The following is a 25838-nucleotide window of genomic DNA, read 5'->3' as shown; positions in this document are numbered from 1 at the left end:
ACTTTCGGTAGGTGTGGTAGATGTGGGTGGTGAGGGAAAGTGCTTTTATGGCTGAAAAATGGCACCATCTATGCGAGATCACACCTCCCTTTTTGTTTCACCTTGAATTGTTGTTACCAGTTCTTGAGGACAATGACGTTAATGGACAACGATCATTGAGGCAGTGCAGTGCAACAGATAAATAACCATGAGCTAGCGACAAGATCAATGAAAAGAAGGAAACAGCAGGGAACAAACACACTATCTGATAGGGCATTCAATCAACGGTTGCCAGCTTCTCCTCATCAACTTCAAAAGCCTTGCGAGCTTGCTTAAGCTCCTCATTCATGGAGAGCAGCTCTGTACATCTGTGAAGTTTTGGCATGTCCTGTTCAAGCAAAAAACAGAAAAAGTTCATTTACAGTGCCTGACAATCTGAACACACCGTCACTGAAATAAGTGTATCCCAGATATCAATGTCTAATTGGGGACTCTAGCCAATCCATATACAAGCCAAGGGTTGGAATTACTGAAGTTATCAGCATCGAACGATAAAAACCAAAAAGAGTGATAAAAAACGCTGCTGGCTGTTCATGCAAGGGTGAAATCATTATAAAGATACAAAAAAGCAATAAAATAGATGAAATGATGCAATAGGTTGCTGTGCAGCTAAGTCACATGGGTGCGGGTGCGGGTGCGGGTGCAGGTGCAGGGGTGCGGCACTTTCAAAAACCTAGGGTGCGGGGGTGCGGCAGGGCAAAAATGTATATATATATATAATTTTAAAGTTTTAACAGTTAACATTATCATAATTTAACCCTTAACATTGTCATAATATCATTCATTACGCATACAATGTATCAACCTAAATATCAATCAAATAAGTAAAGCAATTACATAAATCAACCTAAATATAGATCAAATAAGTAAAGTAGAAAAGAACTAAATTACATACCAAAAGTAATGGATCTTAAATGCATCATTAGAAGGAAGACTGGGCTCAGATAAATCCATGTTTGTCATGTTGAAATCATGGTCTCCCTCAAAGTCGCACTCTTCTGGGTTTACATCCCAAAATTTAGATGTTCCTTGTCTACGTTACAAACCCAATTTGAAAAACAAAAAAAAATACATTCAAAAATTCAAATCAATTATACAAACATTATCTTGATATAAAAACATAATATATATATATATATATATATTATATATATCCCCTGTCAAAAACAGGGAGGGACTCAGCCCCTCCCCTGAAATAAGAGGGAGCAGGAAAGGGGGCTCGACCCCTCCCCTGCCAACCCAATAAGAGAGCGAGAGGGGGGGATCGACCCCCTCCCCTGCCGAAAACAAATGGAGCAAGGGGGGCTCAGCCCCTCCCCTGCCGACCCAACAAGAGAGCGAGAGGGGGGGCTCAACCCCCCTTCCCTTGAAATCAAAGGGAGCAGGGTGGGGGGCTCGGCCCCTCCCCTGCCGACCCAACAAGAGAGCGAGAGGGAGCAGGGGGGGGGGGGGGGGGGCTCAACCCCTCCCCTGACGACCCAACATGAAAGCAAGAGGGAGCAGGGGGGCTCGGCCCCTCCATTGCCTACACAAGAAGAGAGAGAGAGGGAGCTAGAGGGTACCTGCGACAAGGGAGAGGAGGAGGTGGCGTCGGCAGGACTCGAGAAGCTGCGCGGGAGAGGAGAGGAGATTAGGGCAAAAAAAAAATTTACCCTAATCCTCCTTTTTCATCGGTTTTTTTTTTAACGTCCGAAAATTTGGACCAAAATGATCCTAGGTGCGTTGACCGCACCCAGGGTTGTGTTGACCGCACCCGCGTCGCGTCGACGCGGGTGTGGCACCTTCTTTGCCGAGTCCCTGTGACTTAGCTGTGCAGCTGGAGTCCTCAATTTTAAGTGACATGAAAGGCACAATTTTGCTATTGAAATATAATGCAAGAAGGTCAGGTGAAGAAATACCGGAGCCAGAAAAAAATGGCAAAAGTGGCTACTATAGCTTCATAAGCTTCTATTAGAAATAAGGAAGTTAAAAAGCAAAAGAATAAAAGTAAGAAAATTGAACGGACACGACCTGCTTCACTACAATGATAAATGTGGTAACAAAACATCACAAGAACAGCAGAACATATCATATAAAATTATTAAGTAGGTAAAATCTTTGGATTTCAACTTTCATTACCTTTTTGTCTAGCTAATAACATTTGACATTTGCCTTATCATGAATAATTAATCCTAATCATGGTTTGTTGGTGATTATTATATCTAAACACATCATGAATTGTAAAGCATGCATGCATCCCATGGAGAAAGGGGCACCAGCCAATTGTTGACAACAAAAAGCTAAGGTATTCTTCTATATGCAGCCTTTTGGACATCATGCATCAGTTTGTGTATGCCACAAATGCCAGCTGAAATATTTATACCCCCGAAATGGAATGCAACCAGGAAAAAAATCTGTCATTGATCTCAAAGATGCACAAAGACAGCTGATTTCTGAATCATGCAATTGTGATATGAACATATCATCATGGGGTTGTTGTGGAACAAATCTGTCATTGATCTCAAAGATGCATAAAGACACAGCTGATTTCTGAATTCATGCAATGGTGTATGAACATGTCATCATGGGGTTGTTGTGAAACAAAGCCCAACTCTTTGCACTGAACAAGCTTGTCGTGAGATATAATAATAAAAGAATGTGCATCAAGGATACATACTGAATTGACCAGAAGAGTACTACTTGTTCAAGAAAATGAGACTTAAATATCTGGACTAATAAAGCAGTACAGAAATAAAAACCTTAATGAATTACTCTGGAAGACGCCAAAGACACAGTCTCCACTCATAAAAGAACAATGTTTAGGTCAATCCTTATACATTCAAGACAATAATACAATGCCCTGGTAGAAGATTTACCTACCTTACGAATCAAAAACAAAAAATCCTCCGTCAAAAGCTTTCCCCTTTTTGATGCAACAACTTGGGCTTTATGCACCTGAAAAGTTGAGCATTCAAGTAATACACTAAGTTATGGAAACACGAGAAGATAGACTACATGTTGAGAACACAGCATAAAAGAACCACATTGTGTTAAACTCAGAAAAATTATTCAATCAAGGGATAACATAGGAAATTAATCCACGCGTGTTAGTTTCATATAGTGGTATCATTCAACCTTGTTACATGGGCTCTATAGTCCCCATAGTCTAATGGTGTACATTAAGACCAAGAGGCATCAAGGCCACCATTGAATTGAAGAACTTAAAATCATTAATGGAAAAAAAAATCGGAAACATTCATATCAATAGAATGCAGATATTTCTCCAACACAAATAATATATAGAAAAGGTCACAATCTCTGTAACATCTACGAAATGATGAAATTCAAAGCAAGCCTAAAAGTAACCATAAGCTTACCATATCTGTGATATACTCAACCACTATGTCCTCAACAAGGGCAACAGTTTCTGGAAGGGGCTGCAGCCAGTTAAGAAAAGATAACATCAGTTCCTTGTTGCAGCTAGTTGTACAAGAAAGATCTTAATAACACCACAGACTCAAAATGGGGCTACAGTAAGATCATAATGGATATATCTAACATTTTTGTTCAATGATTATGGAAATTCTGCAACATCAAGGATTTTTTTAACTAAAAGTGCAGAACTGCTCTACATTCACCAAAATCACATGTATCACCGCTTATATTTTCTAGATAGATATCTCATCCATTTCTTTCATCTCAGCATACTTTTCTTTTGCTAATGCAATTGAGCTACACTATAATGCCAGATATCTAAGATTTAGAATCATCTGATGCTCTGCCTTTTACTTAGAGATTAAACTGAATAAGCTGATTTCAGACATTTGGAAACAAGAACTAGCCCTTATTGGCTAAAGTAGAATAAAACTGGCCTTTCCTGCATCAAATCTGAATTTCTGCTCACTGAAAGCCTAGGAATGGTCCCAAAACTGGCATGTGTAATTTTTCTGTCTTCTAATAAAAGAGAAAAGAAGAAAAATTACTTTAAGTTCAACATACATTAAGAAAAACATGGATTCTGAGAGGAATTTTGCAATTTTAAAAGGTTTGCGGAGAATTTTCTCTAGATATTAACATCTGGTAGGTCATTAGAACATAACCAGAGAAGGATTAAGTGCATCTTCATGGTGGAAAAGTTCAGCATGTCAAAAATGTCCCTAGATGTCTATGAAGAAACCAAGGAATTGTCGTCTTTTGTTTCTCTCAATATGGGTGAGATTTCCCATCTGATGAATGTGAAAACTCATGAGTCACATGACAGAGAATGGGTTGGGTCAGAATATCAAAATAGCCTCCATGGTTCACAAAAGGAAAGGCACCATCTGGACGATCAGACTAATCAGTCTGTCATTTCAGAAGGTTGGATCTCTCTCATGATAGAGGTAGGGCATACCCCTTCCATGCACCACCTCTCCTAACCACAGTCACACAATGTTTAAAACAGCAGCCAATTCTTGTAGGAAATTGAAAATTTTTATTTTTCTCGCTTTTAAATAAATAAAAAATAAAAATAATTGTAATAAATAAAAAGTGTCATTTTTTCTTGCTAAATAGCTGATATAATGGTAGATATAATGATAAAATTGTGAAATTTGTTATAAATGATAATATCATGATATTTTGAAAATATCACAATATTTTGGCTATCTAAAATGGTGACCAAAGTAATAATTTTTAAATATCAATGATAGTTGTCATCATGCCCCACCCACCTGGAGACAAGCGTACATGCACATACACAATGGCACCTTGTATTAGCTGGCACCACTTCCACTACAGAGTTCTACTTTTCAAGATTAGAGAATGCTTTGTCAAAAGGAGCCACCTTTGGCAGAGCTATTCAAATCAATGCATCACCATGGAATTTTGGTTAAGGATAGGGTTGCAAACAGGTCAGATTCAGGAAGCCAAATTTGCAAATTTTGGCAGTCCCAGATCCAAAGTCCAAACAGATCTGATTTCTCAATGTATTTGGGATCTGAGATCCGATCCGTTTGCAACCCTAGTTGAGGGTAATAAAGGTTCATGAGTTTGTTAATATTCAACACAAGAACTTTGTGTAGTGTGCATGCAATTTTAGTTGAGGGTAATAAAGGTTGATGAGCTTGCTATCATTTAACATAAGCTCTGTATGCATGTGCGTATGTGTGTGTGTGTGAGTGCATGGAGAGAGAGAGAGAGAGAGAAAGAGAGAGCATACATTTGGATCATCCCCAAAGCCGTACATCATGTGCTGCACTGCAACATCATCAACAGATAAAATCTTACAAAAAATATATTAAAGGATGCATCTAATCAGACAAATACAGCATCCAGCCGTCAAGATAGTATTGAATACTTATATGCTTATTCAAGTTGAAATGAAATAAATTTTTTCATTGGTAAGGATGGGAAATATATCAATATACCCCACTCTAAAATACAACAATTCCACCATTTTGTTCAAGATTCGATCAAGATAACTACAGAGCCAAAAAAAATAAATAAAAGAAAAAGAAATTCCAACAAGATATGGTTCTTGAGTCAAGACTAAGTCCCAACCATGTATTTGGTCTAAATGAATCTGGTTAAAGCATAGCTAAATGAAACTGGAAAATAGACAAGGTAACTGAAAGAACGACGACAAATGAGAAAACCTGCTTAGGCTCACACAATTTTCGTGAGTGCAGGGTATCATATTTGATATCTGGTACAGCTTCCACAGGAAACAGGGAGAGAGGGAGAGAGAGAGAAAGAGAGAGAGAGAGAGAGAGAGAGAAATACACAATGGCTGGGGTGGCACTTGATTACTCGACCTCCAAGCCCTAATCCTTTATATATAAAACAGGTATACAATGATCCTTGTAATATCAGAGATATTACAAGGATGCCATTAATGAGTAATATTCAGCATGTGTTCATTTAACATACCATGCGTATGGATCTGGATCCAGATCCATACGCAAGTTATATTTTAACACCCTCCCTCAAGTTGTACGTGATTTTGGAGCATGTACAACTTGCTCTTCGATAGCCAAAATTGACGTCTTGTTAACCCCTTGGTAAACAGATCTGTCACTTGATCTTTTGTTCAAACATGATGTAGTTCTATCTCCTTCATCTCGACTTTCTGCCGTATGAAATGTTGATCAATCTCAATGTGCTTCGTTCTGCTATGCTGGATAGGATTACATTCAATGTTTATTGCGCTTTGATTGTCACATAGAAGAAAAGATCGAATAATTGTCTCTCCAAGATCACTCAATAAGTGTCTAATCCATGTGGCTTCTGTCGTGCCTGCAGCCATCGATCTGTATTCAGCCTCTGTACTCGATCGTGCCACTGCCTTTTGTTTTCTGCTGCTCCAGGATACTAAATTCTGTCTAATATATACACAATATCCAGAGACAAATCGTCTCTCATCTGGATTCTCTGCCCAATCTGCGTCTGTATAAGTGATGAGTTGATGTCTTCTATGCAGATTATTGTTCTTGCGATAAACAAGTATGTCTCCTATAGTTCCTTTTAAATAGCGTAGAATGCGCTTCACAGCTTCCATGACCCTCCGTTGGAGCATGCATAAACTGGGATACCTGATTGACAGCATAAACTATATCAGGTCTGGTAAAGGTCAAGTACTGTAACATCCCCACGAGACTTCTATATGTTGTAGGGTTGACACAAAGATGACCATCTTCAGAGCTCAGCCTTTGATGTAATACACTAGGAGTACTGACTGATTTGCAATTCGTCATCCCGGCTCTTTCCAGAAGGTCAAGAGTGTATTTTTGTTGCATGAGTGTCAATGTGTCTTGTTGTCTGTCAACTTCCACACCAAGAAAGTTCCTCAACTCCCTTAAATCTTTCATCTTGAAAGCTTTCATTAAAAACTGCTTCACGTCTTGCACATGATTATCTGAACTCCCAGTGATCACAATGTCATCAACATATATAAGAAGAAGTATAACAATGTCTGCCTTTTGGTAAATAAAAAGTGAGTGATCCAGAGAGCATCTTCTAAAACCATAACTCTGAATTTGCATAGAGAAACTTTCAAACCAGAAACGGGACGCCTGTTTCAACCCATACAGAGATTTTCTTAGTTTGCACACCCAGGCAGTAGGATCCTTCTCGGCATAACCAGGAGGTTGCTCCATATACACTTCTTCCTTTAAAGTTCTATGCAAAAATGCATTTTTAACATTCATATGGCTAAGGCTCCAACCTTGATCGACAGCTAGGGATATGATGACACGAATAGTACCCATTTTGACTACCGGACTAAAAGTTTCATCGTAGTCTTCACCATGTTGTTGTGTGAATCCTCGAGCAACAAGTCGTGCCTTATATCTGTCAATGCTTCCTTTAGGCTTATACTTTGTTTTATAAACCCATTTTGAGCCAACTACATTCTTTCTTTCTAGCCGAGGGACTATTTCCCAAGTCTGGCATTCATGAAGAGCTTTCATTTCTTCATTCATAGCTTCAGTCCAATGACGGGATTGAAGAGCTTGATTAAAACAAGTGAGTTCATTCTGTTTTGTGAGCTGAGACATAAACAACTGGAAATCAAGGGAGAAGGTCTCATAACTCACCCATCGTTGAATAGGATGCTTAATGCGTGACGGCCTTTGAGCCGGATCATTGGCGATGCTTTCCACATTCCTCGGCTCTGTATTTTTGTCTCGTCTAGTGTATATCTGCCCAGAGAAGCGTTCTACTGGGGGTGGCTCAACTGGAGATAATTCAACATGCATCTGTGAGTCATTCAACTCCCTACTCAAGCCGAAGGAAGGACAATTTGTCTGACATGTTTCTCCTGTATTAGCAATAAGATCTGCGCTCATCCATGGATCATATACTTCTAATTCTCGAGATGGCAACGCTGCAGAGTCATTGACCTGAAAGTTTCGTTCGTCAAAAACAACATTTCTGGAGGTCCTAATATGTTTTGTAGTAGGATCATAGCATCGATAACCTTTGTATTCATCTGCATACCCAACAAATCTGCACTGGACAGCCTTGTCCTGAAACTTATTTCGCAGAGATGAATCAACATGTACATAACATACACAACCAAAAACACGCAGCTCATCATAAGAGGGATGTTGCCCGAATAAAGTATAATAGGGAGATTTTTGATCCAAAAGTACCATAGGAAGACGATTTATGATATGAACAGATGTGTGAAAAACTTCTGTCCAGAGACTAACGGGCACATTGCTATCATGTAACATGCTCATTGCGCTCTCGACAATATGCTTGTGTTTCCTCTCCGCAACCCCATTTTGTTGAGTATGAGGGCAAGAAACCTGTCAACTTATTCCTTTATCCCGAAGAAAGGCAATAAACTCGTTCGATGAATACTCTCCTCCACCATCACATTGTAAATGCACAATATCACAAGCAAACTTTGTTTTGACCATCGAATGGAATTCCCGAAATATTTGAAAAACTTCATGCTTGTGTTTTAAGAAATATATCCAAGTATAACGGGAATAAGAATTAATAAAGATAACATAGTAACGACTGCCAGAAAGAGAAGGAATAGGTGCGGGTCCCCAAACATCAGAACAAATAATCTTAAATGGCTTTGAAGCTCTTTTATTTATAATATAAAAAGGAAGAACATGACTTTTGCAGAGTTCGCATGAAGAACATTTATTATTATTATCAAAAATTGAACATAAACTAGACTCTGGAAGGAGACCATCAGATACAAGATTTTCAACGAAACCCCGACTACAATGTCCCAAACGACTATGCCAAATATCTAACTTATTACAATGAGATGAATTAAAAACTTCTAATAAAGGGAAAAACAAAGACTGAAGGTGAAGACACTGAAGGATGCTTGGACGACTTCAACTGGAGAACTGGGACTGAAGACGAAGACACTGAAGGGATCTCCTTGAAGATGTACATGTTTCCTTGTCGCTCCCCCTAAGCGAACGTCTCATTCGTTCGTAGATCCTTAACATAAACAAAAGAGGGAGTAAATTCGACGGAAGAATTCATATCGTCAACAAGTTTAGCTACAAAAACAATGTTCTTTTTAATATTAGGAGCAAGAAGGACATTGGACAAGTGAAGTGAGGATTTTGACATAGGAATATGCGCACTGCCAGTATGACTAATGGAGTGATAAGTTTCATCTCCCGTAACTATACTACCTTTTTCAAAATAAGGCAATAAGTGAGATAACTTACCCGCATTACCCGTAACATGTGTGGTGGCACCTGAATCAACATACAATTCGCCTTGTTCATTTTGCTTGATCATCATCTGTGACAATGCTGATAACAAAAGTTGTTGCACATCTGTGGATGGCACTTTTGTGTCCATAGTGGTAGCTGATTTATTCTCAATTTTGTTTATTTTTCCTCTGTTCTGTAGATTAAACCAACAATCAGCTTTCACATGTCCTCTTTTGTTACATAAGAAACAAGTGGGCACTCTCCTCTGATTTCCTGTATTAAAAAACCCTGAAATATTAGGTGTAGGCAAGATACCACGTCCTCCCTGCTCAAAACGTCAGCGGCCTCTGCCTCCTTGATGCCTGCCATTCCCTCGTCCAAAACCTACAGAAGTGTCCATGGCCAAAACTGAATGAGGACGAGCTGATTCATTTCCTTCTGCCCTTTGCTTCATAATCATCTCATACTGGAGAAGTTTCGCTTGGAGGTCGTCAAAAGTGGGCAAGTGAGGAAGGCATGATAAAGTTGTGGTAAACATGTCAAAATCAAGACCCAATCCATTTAGAAGTTGTTGAACTTTATCTTTATCTGCAATAGCAATTCCAACAACAGCCAATTGATCAGTAATACTCTTCAAGCGGCCTATGTATTCCATGACTGTCATGGAGCCTTTCTTCAAACTTTGAAATTCATTTTTTAAGTACATAACTCTGGCTTCTGATATCTGAGAGTATGTCTGAGACAGCTTACTCCACAGATCCGCCGCAGTGCAATCATCTGAAAGAGTAACCAACACTTCTTGAGAGAGTGTTGACATAATATAAGCAACCAAAGACTGATCTCGCTTCCTCCAAGTTGTATACTCTGGATTCTTAATGGAAATGGTAATTGTGTCACCCTTCTCATCCTTGGTTTCCTGCAAAATAAGCCGTGGTGGTATAGGAACTAAACCATCCAAATGTTCATCGAGATCCTGACTCCGTATAAAAGGAAGGATTTGCCTCTTCCAGGTCAAAAAATTAGAATGAGTAAGTTTTTCTGTAACGAGCTGACTCAAGAAATTGGCAGAGGGACCGGATGACGAAGACGAAGAGTAATCCATATCAGTGGAATAATGAATAAGCAAACAAGATGAATGAAAAGAAATAAACAGATTTGAGATCACTTAATTAATCAGTAAAACTGTAATTAATCAGTAAAACTGTAAAGAAAGGAAAGGAAACTTGTGGAATCAAAAACTAGTTTGAAATAAAAAAGGGGAACAGCAGTCGGTGATGTTTAGGAAAAAAATGGAACCAACACAGACGATAGAATGAACGAGAATAACAAAAATGAGCGAGAATAAAAAAAAATGAGTAACAGAAAAGAAAGGATTGATGTGCACGTTGTTCACGCTGAAAGGAAAAAGAAAGGTACCAACTTTCAGAAGATCAAGGGTTTCAAAAGTTGTTGTTCACGCTGAAAGGAAAAAGAAAGGTACCAACTTTCAGAAGATCAAGGGTTTCAGAGGCTGTTGTTCTCGATGAACACGTTGTTAATGCTGAAACCATGGAGGAGGATCGAGCACGATGTTCACACTGAAAGAAGGTTGTCGTTCACGATCTGCTGTTTCAGAACTTCTTCACGCGCAGGATGGCTAAGGCTCTAATACCATATCAGATTTGATATCTGGTACAGCTTACACAGGAAACAGGGAGAGAGGGAGAGAGAGAGAGAGAAATACACAATGGCTGGGGCGGCACTTGATTACTCGACCTCCAAGCCCTAATCCTTTATATATAAAACAGGTATACAATGATCCTTATAATATCAGAGATATTACAAGGATGCCATTAATGAGTAATATTCAGCATGTGTTCATTTAACATACCATGCGTATGGATCTGGATCCAGATCCATACGCAAGTTATATTTTAACACAGGGTTCAATAATATTAAAAACACTCTCAGTGTTATCCAATATACAGTAGTTATAGAAAATCGGTAGATACTCCTACAAACTGGGAAAGGTTAGACCATTTTACAGGATAACAAATGACTACATTAGAAGAGGTGGTTAGGGGTTATTGCAACATTAGAGGAACCGTGTGACGATAACTATGGTATGTATTTTTCAGGTGAGAAAATTGGAGTTGTTCAGTTTCTCAGATACAGTTGGCTAAAAAAGTTGGAAGAGAGGCCAGATTGAGAAGCAGAAAAAGAATCCATAGGCGAATGAAGGTGAAAGCAAGACTTTGAATCATAACTAAGAACAAGTTTCAGAGAACTCGGTTATCTTCTTTCTTTCTTTTTTCTTTTTTCTTTTTTTTTTACGCGAGGCAAAAACTGAGGTTTTGCAGCAAAAACGATCAGAAACCGAGGTTATGCAGCAAAAACGATCTGAATAAAAGTCGGTCAATGAAATGCAAACATGAACACGTTATTTAAATATAATGTGCTTTTCCTTTCAAAAAGAAAAACAAATAGGAAAGGAAACCCAAAAAGAGATCTGATGTTTTACTCGGATAGAAATCTCTAAATATGACCTTGTCTTTCTGAAGAAAAGAAGAAACAATGTAGACGTGATATGAAAACACGTCAAAGAGGATAACGAGTAAGAAATAGAGAATAGAAAAATATGTTGAAACTTGCACAGAGAAATACGTTGGCTAGGAGGAGTAAGAAAAGGATAGGATTCAAATTTTAGAAGAATACGTTGGCTGGAATATGCAGATTCAGATTTTAGAAATAGAAAGAGATAGGATTCAGATTTTAGAAATAGAAAAGAAAATATGCAGAAAGAAAGAGAATAGGAATACGTTGGCTGAAAAAGGAGTATGTTGGAGAATAAGAATATGCAAAAAATAAAGGAATACGTTGGCTGAAAAGGAGGAGTAAGAGAAGAAATACCTTCGACCGAGACCTTGGAGAGGATCACGACTCTGATACCATCTAAGAAAAGAACGAGAGAGGAGAGAGAAGCTCTGATGGCGGCAAGAGAAACCCCAATAGGGTCGGCTCTTCTTGCTTTACATTAAGTAAACTCATTTACAAAAATTAGGGTACGAAAATACCCATTACAGACTACTAAAATTACAACATGCCATTAATGAGCATGTGTTAAAATAGTTAAAACGAATTGGGTCTAGAACCCAGACATGAATGGCTACGTCTTTTCAGATTCGTCTTGGAGGATTATCATTTGAAGTTATTGGTTCTTGAGAGGAGTTTATGCTTATCATATATGCCCCTTCAAGCTCAACAGGGGGCCCGCACATTGAGCTTGTGACGAATATTGACGAAATGCGCAAACGGAAGTGGTTTGGTTAGGCCATCTGCAAGTTGGTCATGAGAGGAAATGAATTGGACTTGAAGGTGGCCCTTGCAAACGTAATCACGAACAAAATGGAAGTCAATTTCAACGTGCTTAGTCCGATCATGAAAAACAAGATTTGCAGCAAGGTAGAGAGCCTCGATATTGTCGCACCATAACACAAGTAGTGCTCGAGGAGGAAACCCAAGTTCACATAGGAGAGAGTGTAACCAAAGTAGAACGGAGGCAGCGCAGGCCAGAGATTTATATTTAGCCTCTATATTCAAGCGAGCCACGGTTTTTTGCTTGGGGGACGACCAATAAATGACATTTGGACTAAGAAAAACAACAAAGTCGGCATTAGACTTTCGATCATCAGGACAACCAGCCCGGTCCGCATCCGAGTAGGCACTGAGCTGAAGAGAAGAGGAGGATTGAAGGAGGAGGCCATGATGCAAAGTCTCCTTTAAGTAGCGTAAGATTCTTTTGACAGCAGTTCAGTGAGCATCAGTCGGTTGATGCATATATTGACAAACCTTGTTGACAGCAAATGCGATGACGAGATGAGTAAGAGAGAGATATTACAGGCCACCATCAATATTGTGATAGAGTGTGAGATCCTTGAACAAAGGTGAGCCTTCTTTGGATAACTTGGAAGAGGAGCCCATATGGGTAGAAACGGGTTTGGCATCAGCCATGCAGACTTACTAAAGTAGAGTAAGAATATATAGTCGTTGAGAGAGAGTCACACTAGCGAAGGAATATAACATCTCGATACCAAGAAAATAACTAAGCCACCCAAGACCCTTGATAGAAAAAGTCACACCAAGACGAGAAATAAGGCGAGAGATCTCCGTTGAGGAGTTGCCAGTGATGATAATGTCATCCACATAAACTAAAATATAGATAATAACATCACCCTGTTGAAAAATAAAAAGAGAAGCATCTGGTTTAAAAATAACAAAGCCACGAGAGACCAAATATGAGTTGAGGTGCTGGTACTCGACCCACGGAGCCTGCTTGACACCATAGATAGCGCGATCAAACTTACAAATATGAGGAAGAAATTGAGAATGCACAAAATCAGGCAATTGGCTCATGTAAATGTCTTCATCTAAGAAGCCATTAAGGAAGGCATTGTTGAAATCTAGTTGATGAATATGCCACTTGAAAGAGACTGCAAGAGACAAAACCACCCGAATGGTGGTGGGTTTAACAACGGGACTGTAGGTCTCAAAGAAATCAACCCCTTCCTCCTTATGAAAGCTTTTGGCTACAAGACGAGCCTTGTGATGGGCAATAAAACCATCTGCACGCCGTTTGATGCAATACACCCACTTAAAGCTGACAACATTCAACTGCGGTTGTGGTAGAACGAGATGCCAGGTGCGATTTTGTAAGAGGGCAGTGTATTCGTCCTCCATGGCAGAGCACCAATGTTGATGCTTAAGGGCTTGCTTGTAGGTGGTGGGCTCAGGCTCTAGAAGTTGGACATTGAAAGCAATGGGGTACAAAGCCGCAGAGAGGGATTTGGGTTTGAGCGAACCCTTTATGGAATGGGACACCATTTGGTGAATGTGATCAGGAGGACGGGTGATAGGTTGGACAGAGACGGACGGGTCAGGCGCAGAAGAAGGCACCAATGGGCCAGGGGAGGCAGACACGGTTGGAGGAGAATCAAGTGGACAAAGCGCAGTGGGACTTGAGGCAGGAGACGCTGGGGAGGAGGACGGATCAGGCTGGGGTAGGAGAAGCGATGAAAAATACCATTGGTTTGAAGATAAGTCTCGAACTCACCACTTGTGAATTCACCACCATTGTCTGATTGAAAAGATTTAATGCGGAACCCAACTTGACTTTCCACAATAGATTTAAAACCTTTGAAACAGTAAAACACTTGAGATTTGATTTTCAAAGAAAATAGCCACGAAAAACGACTAAAATCATCTACGATTAACAAGTAGAAACAAAAACCTTCACGAGAGAGGACAGGAGCAGGGCCCCAGACATCGGCATGCAACAATTCAAGAGGTTCTGAACTATATGATAAGGAACATCCTAAGGGAATGTTACGAGCCTTTCCAACAAGACAATGTCCACAAACCTTGGTACTCTTATCATTATTAAAAGAAATAACATTATTAGTTTTAAGAAAAGAAACGATCTTCTTATTTGCGTGCCCAAGACGTTGGTGCCAAACATCAAACATAACTTGATGTCCTGCATAGGCTACCATCATCGGAGTGCCACTCGCCTTAATTGGGTAGAGTCCCGTGTTGGTTTTCGGTCCCTGAAGACGAATCTTGTCTGTCTGCCGATCCTTGACAAAAAATTCAAACGGAATGAATTCGAAAACACAATCATTATCCTCCGTAAATTTGCCCACAAATAATAAATTTTCGACAATGTCAGACACTTGAAGGACATTCTTTAAATCAAACGTAGAGCCTTTAGAAGATAAAACCAAATCACCAACATGATAAATAGGTAACGTCTTACCATTCTCGATCATAATGGAGTCGTTGCCCTGATAGGGGGATTTGTTTGCAACTACTGGTCATCCATAAATAGATTATTGGTTTTACCAGTGTCAGAATACCAATGGTCATCAGTAGTATGTTGTAATGACATAGTGGAAAACGTTTTGGGAATATCCCAACAGTTTTTTGCAATATGACCATGCTTGCCGCAGTACTAACAAGTGATAGAGTCTCGTTGATAGGGATGGCAGTGGACTGAGGCGGGGGACAAGGTCTCCACCCCCACCCCGTTTCAAAATCCAAACCTCCACCCCCGCCTCCATCCCCACACGGGGATGGATTTTAACCTCCACCCAGACCTCCATCCCTGTTTCATATCCTCCATCCCCGGTCCAAACGGGGGCAAGGCAGGGTGGGGCCCTGTTTCCCCTTAGTCTATAGTCATTCCTTAAAGGATTGGGGATGGGATGGGACGGGGCGGGGAAAAGCGTAAGTCCATCCCCGCCTCTATTCTCGTATGGGGATAGATTTTAACCTTCATCCCCGATCCAAACGGGGTGAGGCGGGGCGGAGCCCCGTTGTCCCCCGGTCCACTGCCATCCCTACTCGTTGATCATTGGGATTGTTGAGGGGTTGATTAAAGTTTCCTGAAGGACCCCGCCCCTGACCCCGGCCTTGATTCCAACGACCCCTATATGAACCAAGCCGGCGACCTCTTCCCCGAGAGGTGATAAAGGCAGTTTGAGAGGATTTGTTGTTTTCTACCTGTGTGGGATGAAGCATGATGACCCTCTTTTCCAGATTAATCAGGAGATCATACAGATCAACAAATGAGTGACGAGTGGCTCCGGTGGTGATTGAAGTAACAAAGCTCTCGTATTCGATGGGAAGACTGTTGAGAGAGATTTGCACAAGAACGATATCGTCAACTGGACTATTTGCAGTAGCTAGAAAATCTGCCAAAATTTTGATTTTATTTAGATAGGTGTCCATGTCCATGCTTTCTTTCTTAATGAAGGTAAGATCCTTCTTCAGGAGCATAATCCTCATTGGCGATTGAGAACCATGAGACTTCTCTAGCACGACTCAGGCTTCTTGTGCAGTTTTGGTTCTCATAGCTTTGATCCAGTTTAAGGCAAGTTGGTCGGACTTGTGCCAGATGTGAAACACAGTGACGATAATTGTGGTAATTCCAGGGTTCATCCCGGAGGATTATCATCTGAAGTTATCGGTTCTTGAGAGGAGTTTACGCTTATCTTAACAACCACAGTATCATCTGTAACTGATATTACATCAGATGTATAATATCATAAAAGGCCTATTATTGTAGACTCTTAGATATGGCACAATACTTGTTGAATGCCCTTCTATAATTATGAGTGAATCAGCTATACATTATTTTCTTAGAAGAATGATAGCAATGTTTGACATGCTCTTCAGCTTCAAGTTGCGTGCCAACTGACATGCCACAAGTGCACTTCAAATATTTTTTTCTTTGCATATGCCATGTCCTCTAGATACTATTAGAATTACGTTCTTGCAATTCTTTTACTGCATTCAACAGAAAATTTTCAGATAATACCAATCTGATCAGAGATAGGTCTTCGACTTCAATTAAAGGAGAATGGGAAACTTACAATCAAGTTATGTTTTTTTATATTCTTATTATGAACTAGCTTAGTAACAGAATTACAAGCAGTGTTTGCAGCCAAACACATAAATGGATTTTCTTCCCATCAAATTGATTGCAACATGAAGAACATGTTTCTCACTGTACGCTCATGAAAACAGGTGGGCAGGCTGCAATAAATTCAGAGAGAAAATTGACTCACAATCTTTTTGAAACATTCCTCGCTTGCGCTTGAAAGATGCATCGGATGGCTGTGATGCCCCAGCTGCCCTAGGTTTCGAGGGGTTACCACTCGATGAAGCTTGCATTTCTCAAAATTTTTTATTGTTCCGTCGCATGAGCAAGGACCTTGCATTGATTGTAAGTGAATGCATTGGTCATAGATGAATAGAAAATACAATCAAATGGCCATACTGAAACATGGATCACTTAATCTTGCATTTAACTTGACATCCGATGCTTCCCTAGTGAGCAACAATTTCAGAGAGAACCTCAGAAATCCAGTAAGCAATGGAAATACTTCAGAATAGAGCTACATATAAACTCTTACATAAGCAAACACGCAATTCAATGGGCTTAATTTCAATGGCTCAGGTGGGGCACATTGTGACAAGAAATGATTTTAGCTCTCCTGCGTGAGAAATACGGTCATAAGAAGCAGTTTTAAATGAAAAATCGTGTGACCAACATCCAAAATTTTGCATAGTTCATTTGTAGAATTCATCTACCAAAAATGTTTCTATTTCCTTATCACCACCGTAGAGTAAGTTTGTTTAAAATCAATTCTAAACATTTCAGATGGGGAAACAGACGCATTCTAAAACAGAAAAACAAGTGAAATCTGCCTAAATCAGCTTACAAACAAAAACCCAATGCGAGGGATTGAATGTTACAATCAGAAAATCGAGAAAATGGGCTAAATATAAATGGTTTTAAGAATTATGTAACATGGGAAAGAAAGAGAAGCCTGGAATTCGAATGTTCAAAGCTCCAGAAACACGTCACGACAGAGAAAGCCATAAAACCAACAAGAAACCAAGGCCGAACACATCCACAATCGGCGAAAAGACGGTACCCAAAGCTCCAAAATCCTATCTTTGAGTGCACCCACTTGTCCAGAAAGCATGGATGTGTTGCATTATGCATTAGGCTTCCTAATGCAACGCAGCCATTGACATATCCCAACATATCCAGGTTTTCCGGATAAGAGGGCTCAATCAAACTCCTCTTACACAGAGGCACGAAACCGCGACTCTATTTCCAGATATTTGAAAGATAAATAACCAATTCCTCACCCCACCAAAAGGGGTAAGAGAGAGAAAGAGGGGACGTCCGGTCTGTCCGCCAGAACCCTAAATCCTCAGGAACCTCAAGCGAGAGAGAGAGAGAGAGAGAGAGAGATTACCGTTCACCGTGAAACGCTCTTTCTTCTCGTCGGAAAATTCTTCAGACGGAAAAGGGTGGGGGAGAGACGAGGTTTTTTTTTGTTATATTATTTTTTAAAAATCGAAGTGCTCGCCCTTCCTTTAACGTGTCTCAGTGTTATTGAGTTATGACCAAGGACGGTGATTCCGGGTATGACCAACTGGAAGTCTGGACCAGGTCGGTTTTTCCAGAACATTGATAGAACCCAGGCTCAGGCCTAGGGCTGTCAATGGGTCGAATTTGTATCATGTACCCAAACTGACCCGACCCGAACATGAATTATCGGCTATGAGCATGAGAAACGCGAACCCAATAATATTCGGGCTAACCCATTCCCAACCAGAGCAACAAGGTTTGGGTCATGATTTTTAACGGTACCAGAACCGAGTCGGCTTTTGCTGGGTACCTGACCCGATCTGAGTATTTTATATGTATTTTTAATTATGCGAGTCCAGGAGGCCTGAGCCCATTAAGTGTCGGGCTGAAACCCAGCTTGTTATATGTGGGCCGTGCTCGGGTTGGCCTGTGGGCTATCACGCCGGCCGGATAATAAGTTATTTAATAAATTTTTTAATAATATACAAAAATTTAAAATTAACTCTTAATGGTAACTTGGATAACTATTATTATTTACCTAATTAGTTGCATGAAAACTTGTTATTCTCTTATTAACCCATAATTTGGGTTAAGCATTTATGCATTTTAAGATTGGGCCAAGCCGAACCCAACCCGCTTTACATTAAGCCCGTTGGGCCAATCGGTTAGGCCATGGTCTTCTCTTCAAACTCAAGCAGAACCTTGGAAAGATTGTTTATTATTTTTTTTCTAAAATCTGACCTATAGATGTGATCTGAATGCTTTGATTTAATGAGAAAATGACTTTTGGATAGTAAGATTCCAATAATTACCAAATTAAGTTTTTAAGAGATTAAAAAATCAACGGTATACCATTTAAAAAAATATTCAATGCTTAAAAATTCATCTTCTTCTAAAAAAAAAACATGATCCAAATGTGATTTCCTTACAAATTGATCCTGAAAACCCCCATCCACTGGTGGTTGGCACGCAGTAGGCATAAAAAGTTTCAGCACCTATACATATATATATATATATATATATATATATATATATATATATATATATATATATATATATATATATATATATATATATTAGGTTAGAAAACTTGGTTTATTGTAAGCCATTGATTTTTCAACCCTCACAAAATCAAACATAAACATCTGAAAAACATGATCCAAAGGTCAGTTTTATTTAGATCACATCTAGAGGGTTAGATGTGAAAAAAACTGTAAAAAAATAAAAATATTGTATTTTTTTTAATAAAAAGTTCCTTACCCACAGGGTAACAAACATTATCCTTGATAAAACTTTTTAAAATAATAAATAAGTCATGTTAAACACATCTTTACAGTTAGATCTAATATCTATGCGACAAAAGTGTATACCACTGAGGTGGTATCCCATGTGGTAAGCGGGGTCGTGTACCAAGCTGAAGGCCAAAGTTCGAATCCCTCTGACACATTGGGATTAAGAGAAATCTGGTAGGGGTCTGCCTAACCCCAGCTAAAACAAAAGTGTATACCACTGTAAGGTATCGTGGAAGCTCTTGAATAATAATCAAAGACAAGAAAAGAAAAACCCACTAAAAAATATTTTAGTAGACAAGGTTGGTGACCTATATCTTGAATTTGAATTACTTGTCACGAGTGATCAAAGAAAAGTAGCTAGTCTCTCTTCTATTTATACCATGTTTATGATAAGGATTACCAGGCATTTCCCTGCCCAAACTAACACAAACATTTGGATCTAACATGATCCGATCCGGCCTGTACTATTTATTTATTTTTTGAATAAACCTAAATTATTGGCATTATTATTTTACAATTTTAATCTGTTTAATAAAAAGGAACATATGTCCCAATTTACTGTTTTCTTATTCTTTCCCAAATAAGGGGAGGATTCATATATTTGGGAGCAAATAGATGAAAAGGAGCTCATGTATCTCCAAAGTCGGACTTATATGAATATATTTTACATCGAAACACGTTCTAAAATTGATTACACTTTTTTTTTATAGTCAAGCTGGGGTTGGGCAGACTGCCGGTTCATTGATCTAATACTCAAGTCTTGATCATAATCCCTCTCGCTCGCTGTTATAGGTTTTTAAGCAAAAAAAATGTGCTTTTGATAAGAGTTGAATAAATCTCAAATCATAACTGTAACATTATAAAAGTTGAATCAGAAAAGTTTAGTAGTTATACTAGTTATGCATTTTTTTTTTTCGGACAATGACGAAGATCATACTAATTTTTAGCATAATACCACAACTGATAGCAACCTAAAAAATATAACAAGCATGACCAATTTACTGTTTTCTTGACGCCTCATTTGTTTAGGAGACAACATACTTGACACTTGATTTTTTCAAGCAACAAATTAGACAAGTGGTTGATCAAGGTGCCTAATTTTTTAGATGACAAAAAGACAAAACCATCAAGAATAAAATCAATTGGTCAGATTTGTTATATTTCAAGTCATGAATTTCGCTTGTTTGTCATATTTTTTCGGGAATAACGCCCAAAGTGAGTGCCATCTTCTACTTTGACAGTTCCTTTTCTTCAATGTCACTTTGATGATAACGAATAACTTCAACATGAACTTAAAAGCAAAAACACCCTTTTTCTAATGGAAAAATATTGAGAGATTTATAGTTTGGTATCTGCCGTTGCACCAAACCTTGGCTACTCTACTGCATGCATGCGCGCACACACTCACTTTTGCCCACATATATGCATGGAGATTTTCATAGTTTTTATTTTATTTTACTTTTTCTAAAATTTTACCATAAGGATGTGATCTAGATGCTTGATTTTATAGAAACAGACTCTTCGATCATCTAATTACGATGTATAATAAGAATCTTTTAAGGCTTGAAAATCAATGACTCAAATTTTCATAAAAAATCATATTTCTTGTCCCGATTACGATGATCCAATAGTCGATTCAAGCAAATAGACCACACCGAATGCATCTGCTAGGTTAGATTTGCAAAAAAAATTATGAAGATCTTGATTCATGTCAATTTGCGTATTTTTCTAGTTTACATATTCTAGTTTTCTTTATATATATATATAAAGAAAACTAGAAATACATGCATTTTCAACGCTTTTTTTTTTTTTTGGAAATCCAACAATGTAGATGACATGGTAAATTTGCTAGGAATGAACTGTTGGGTCATCTATTTTCGATGAAAAATGTGATTTTTGAATGCTTGAATATTTATAAAGATTATGAGCAAGCATGTAGATCACATCATAATCGATGATTCAAGAGCTGGTTTTTATAAAACCAAGCATGTAGATCTGTATGGTTAGGTTTAAGAGAAAAAAATAAAAAATCTATGAAAATCATGGTTCACATGTTAGTTATCATATTCACCAAGATTTTTATAGTTTTTTATTTTTTTTTGAAAAAATCACCATACGGATGTGATATAGATGCTTGGTTTTATAGAAACAGACTCTTGGATCATCCAATTATGATGTATAAGAAGGATCTTTTAAGGGTTGAAAATCAATTGCTTGGAATTTTTATAAATATTCAAGCATAAAAAATAACATTTTTTTATCCAATAGTCGATTCAAGCAAATGGATCACGCCGAATGCATCTTTAGGATTAGATTTGCAAAAAAAACTATGAAAAACTAGTTTCATACCAACAAATATATTTGGTTGGTAAACATCTCCAATGGAAACCCTCTCAAACCTCTCCAACAGAATTTTTTTGATATTTTTTTCAAAATTCTGACCGTATAGATGTGTTCAGCATGATTGATTCACTATACAGATACTTGGATCAATTTTGGATAGAAAAAATGGTATTTGTAGCCTCAAAAATTTATAAAAATTCTACATCTTTGATTTTGAAACTTATAAAAACCTATTCATGCATATCCAAATCAAATGCTCCAAGAAGTGATTCCTATAAAAACAAGATATAGATCACATCTTTACAGTCAGAATTTTAAAAAAAATAACAAAAATCCAATAAAACATCCATTGGAGAGGATTGGGAGGGTTTTCCAGTTTTTAATTTTCCTATATATATATATATATATATATATATATAGAAAGAGAGAGAGAGAGAGAGAGAGAGAGAGGTGTTTTAAGCAGCATGTGTAGAATTATTATCTCTGTATGTTGCATGCCTGAAACCATTAACAATATAGATGGTGAGATCGCATGCATGACTCCGATGTTTTCTAACAATATAGAAATAGCTCACTTTGGAAATGAACAAGTCTCTCTCTATATCTATGCAAATCGATAAGTAGGACATGGACAAGTCTCTCTCTATATATATATGGTCCAAGTACAAGGCCGGACCCACGCTTCCCTATCCATAACTTAGCAGCAAGTGTGTCAAAGAAAGCCCCAACAATGTCAGCATAGAACCCCTTTGGTTGAAAAATCCAATTCCTTTGTTTGCTTCTGCTTGTATATGTTCAGCCACATTGAAATGACCTTGCACAACAAAAAAATTCCATCAGTATGGCTATGTGCTGGAAACTTGGCCTGTTAAGACTCTATCTATTGAATTAGCTTAGGTGTGGACATCGGGTTGGATCGAGCTGAACCCAGGTTGGGCTCATTAGAGCTCGATGGGCCTCGGAACGGTCTTGATTCAGATCAGCTAGATCCAACTCTTCTTGGACTTGGGCTGAGGACTTGGGGCCATGTATATTGGTAACCCACTTAGAAATACTACTTTTCCCCGAACCTGAACCTAGCCATTTGCTGTTCAGACCAACTGAGGTCTGGGTCTTATCGGGCTAAACATGTCCATTTCATGCTGGATAACTGGAAGCCCATTGGGTACATGGCTTGATGTCCACGCCTAAGTTGGCTCTTCTCCATAAGCTTGTCGGAGTAGTTTTATAATGCCTGGAGATCCGATCTTAAGCATCGATAGGGATGCCAATGGGTTGGATCCAGTATTGGGGTTTTGTGATTTTTGGCTGTTCCAACCCGACTCTCCTATGTATCTAGCTGTTCTGGAACCGATCCATTTTCATCCCTAAGCATCAATCTGTACTGAATCATATACTGTTTGACACAGTGCTGCAAACAGTGAATTGGACCCTTATTAAACTAAGGCATCTTATGGTCTAGATCCAATGATGGATTCCTCAACTGGGTTCAGATCCAGATCTGGCAAGGCCATGTGTTGGCATGTATCATCTGGATACCTCCTGACTCTTTGGTTCTGACCAGGCATGACCCCATCTGAACATACTGGGTAAATCCCAATTTTTTCAAGACTATTACACGTAACTGGGTCCAGACCTGGGTCAGAAAAACCATAACCAGGTCTAGGTCTAAGTTCAATCTTCCATTACTAGGTCCAACCTACATAGAAAACCATGCCAGAGTTCAAATACATGGACAGCTCAGTGGACCACAGTTTGATGGATCAAATCCAAGAACATTAAATCCTTGAAATGCTAAACTTAACCTTGATTAGCCTGATTTGGAAAGAGTTAATTTACCTCGCCATCTTGTGTGGCTGCATCCATCACGAATTGTATCCCTTACATCTCTAATGGTAGCCCTATTGTAAAATTCAAAGTTGTCTAAGATCTGATCCACACAATGGAGCACCAGGTCCGTTTCCTCCAGGCAAGGTCCACTACAGTATGCATCTGTTGCAGCTTCTGGGATGTTAAGGTTGCCACTTATCGATAACCGGTACACGTAGTCGCATTGGCTATAAACCTTGTTTATACCATCAAAATAAATACAAAAATTAACATTAGAAAAGATTACATGTTATAATTATTTGGTGTATATAGCTGCATTATACTTGTAAGTAGGTAGATCAGGTGCAATGTGATTGCACACTTTTAGTGTACTGCTGCACCTGATCACCCACCATCTTTGAGATGCAGGCGACCAACAGTAGATGGTGGGTCATCAGGTGCCCCGTGTCCGGTTAGGTGTGTGTGCGTGTGCGCGTGCACGTGTTTATATACGTGTAGTCCCATTGATACACTAGTCTTTTTAATGATTTTTTTTTCTTTCAGTGTCTCTTTGGTGTAATTTTTTATAACATCGTGTGGCCCGAGTACTTTGTAATTTGTACTTTATAAAGTACTCGAGCCCGATCACTGGATCTGCTCCAGCAAGCAGGCACATTATACAAACTTGCATAGTTGGCAAACTCGGCAAGTTGATTAGAGAATCACTCAAGTAAATCCGGATTGGATCCCAACTGGGTCGCCGATTCACATGCCTCTTATGTATTTTTTCCATGCATTTTGTGATTTTAATGCATAATTTCCATAAAAAAATACTTGCTATAAAGAATTATATGTTTTTAAATCATAAATATTAATAACTATGTATAGTTGAAGACTTATATAGCTTAGGCATTGATGTCATGTGCTAAATTTAGTGATTATACAATATCAACTTTGATTTATTTCATATCTTAACACTAGAAAATGCATAGTCCTAACTCGTCCGAGTTACGGAGTCTACCCGCTGACTCGCGAGTCAAGAGTTGAACCATCTGACTACGAGTCACGAGTTTGCCAACTATGCAAACTTGATTATACGCCTGGCTCTATGCACACATACAACTGAATGTTTCTATCAAAAATTCCTTTTGTGACTAAGCAAATCAACTTTATACACTTGTTTTGATCATTGCTTAAACAACAGGAAATATAGCATACCACATGATCATCAAAGCACAATAATGCCTTGGCAGTTATTTGGAGTGGATCCAATTGGCCACCATCTGACTCTGCAGTGCGCAAACAAGAGAATTTCTAGTTTACAGACTCATAAATGATTGTTTCTTAAGGCAAGTTTTTTTTTTTGAGAATAATGCAATAAGTAGCCAAGAATTTTAATTCAGATTTCTAACAATCATACCTGCATAGCAACATAACATGGCTATGAAAAGAAAAACTGCCTCAAAGCTTCGACGTTTGATGTTGGGGGAGAAGGCCATGAGAGAGAAAGAGAGAGAGAGAGAGAGAGGTTGGGAGGAAGATTCATGTGAAAGGGGTCTTCTTATATACAACAAACTAGAAAAAAATAAACAGGTTACTTTCTGCTATTACACGAAACAACCAGAAATAATGGTTTGTGGTAAGCTAACCATAATTTGGTGAATGAATTAGTACTACAAATTAAACCAGGATTTGTGGGTGAAGTGAACTACTGGTTAGGGTATAGTGACAGAAGAATTAAATAGTTCAACACCATTTGGCCTATGAGGTATGCAGAAAAAGCCAGGTGCTTATAAGTGGATTCGTGTTTTATTACTAGTTTTAAGGGGGGGTGCATGCCTTTCTTTTTTTGGGAGATAGTTTTAAGGGGAGTGCCATATAAAGGATTCAGGTGAAATTAGAAGGAAGATGGCGGTTGGTGAAGAGGTCACCAACTTTAAGTTTTTCAACAATTTTTCTTAGATAGCCTCAACAGTCAAAAGCCATGCTTACCTAATTTGGGCATGAAGTTTGCCAATCATTTGTAATTTTTTTCACCTAAAGCAACTACCAGCTGGGGAATGAGAATTTTACCTGGGGGAATCACACACACACACATAACTCTGATTCCTCTCATATATAAGTTAATATTTGCTACAATCGATTGTAAAATATAATTTGTTTAGCAAAAATGAAGCTTTTTTGTGTGAAGATCTAATACTATAGATGTGATCTTACATGCTTTATTTTGTGGGAACCGGCTTTCGGATTGCCATAATCTGGCTTGTATGCAGGTTT

General features: G+C 38.7%; 1 protein-coding gene across 1 annotated transcript; it reads right to left on the bottom strand.

Annotated features, from left to right (window-relative positions):
• Window positions 1–71: 71 nt before the first annotated feature.
• On the bottom strand, window positions 72–18097 carry LOC149839222 (transcription initiation factor TFIID subunit 13-like). The gene is made up of 6 exons (XM_090004035.1): window positions 18002–18097; window positions 16799–16944; window positions 5219–5256; window positions 3396–3455; window positions 2899–2973; window positions 72–367 (listed from the first exon to the last, which is right to left on the bottom strand). The coding sequence occupies exons 2-6, from the start codon at window positions 16902–16904 to the stop codon at window positions 257–259; spliced, it is 390 nt and encodes a 129-aa protein (XP_089860161.1). The 5' UTR covers window positions 16905–16944; window positions 18002–18097; the 3' UTR covers window positions 72–256.
• Between the last annotated feature and the right edge of the window lie 7741 nt (window positions 18098–25838).

Source organism: Nuphar pumila, chromosome 4, assembly GCF_984573655.1.
Source record: "Nuphar pumila chromosome 4, dmNupPumi1.hap1.1, whole genome shotgun sequence".
Classification (NCBI taxonomy): domain Eukaryota; kingdom Viridiplantae; phylum Streptophyta; class Magnoliopsida; order Nymphaeales; family Nymphaeaceae; genus Nuphar; species Nuphar pumila.
Note: the sequence above shows the minus strand (reverse complement) of the source record. Positions and strands in the feature narration are given on the sequence as shown.

Bases quoted from the DNA above. Each gene is read 5' to 3' on its own strand.
- LOC149839222 (XM_090004035.1), bottom strand. From the start codon at position 16,904: ATGCAAGCTTCATCGAGTGGTAACCCCTCGAAACCTAGGGCAGCTGGG. The intron at 2,974-3,395 runs GTAAGCTTATGG...TCAACTTTTCAG, and splicing joins TTGAGTATATCACAGATATG to GTGCATAAAGCCCAAGTTGT. The intron at 368-2,898 runs GTAGGTAAATCT...TTGCTTGAACAG, and splicing joins TTTTGTTTTTGATTCGTAAG to GACATGCCAAAACTTCACAG.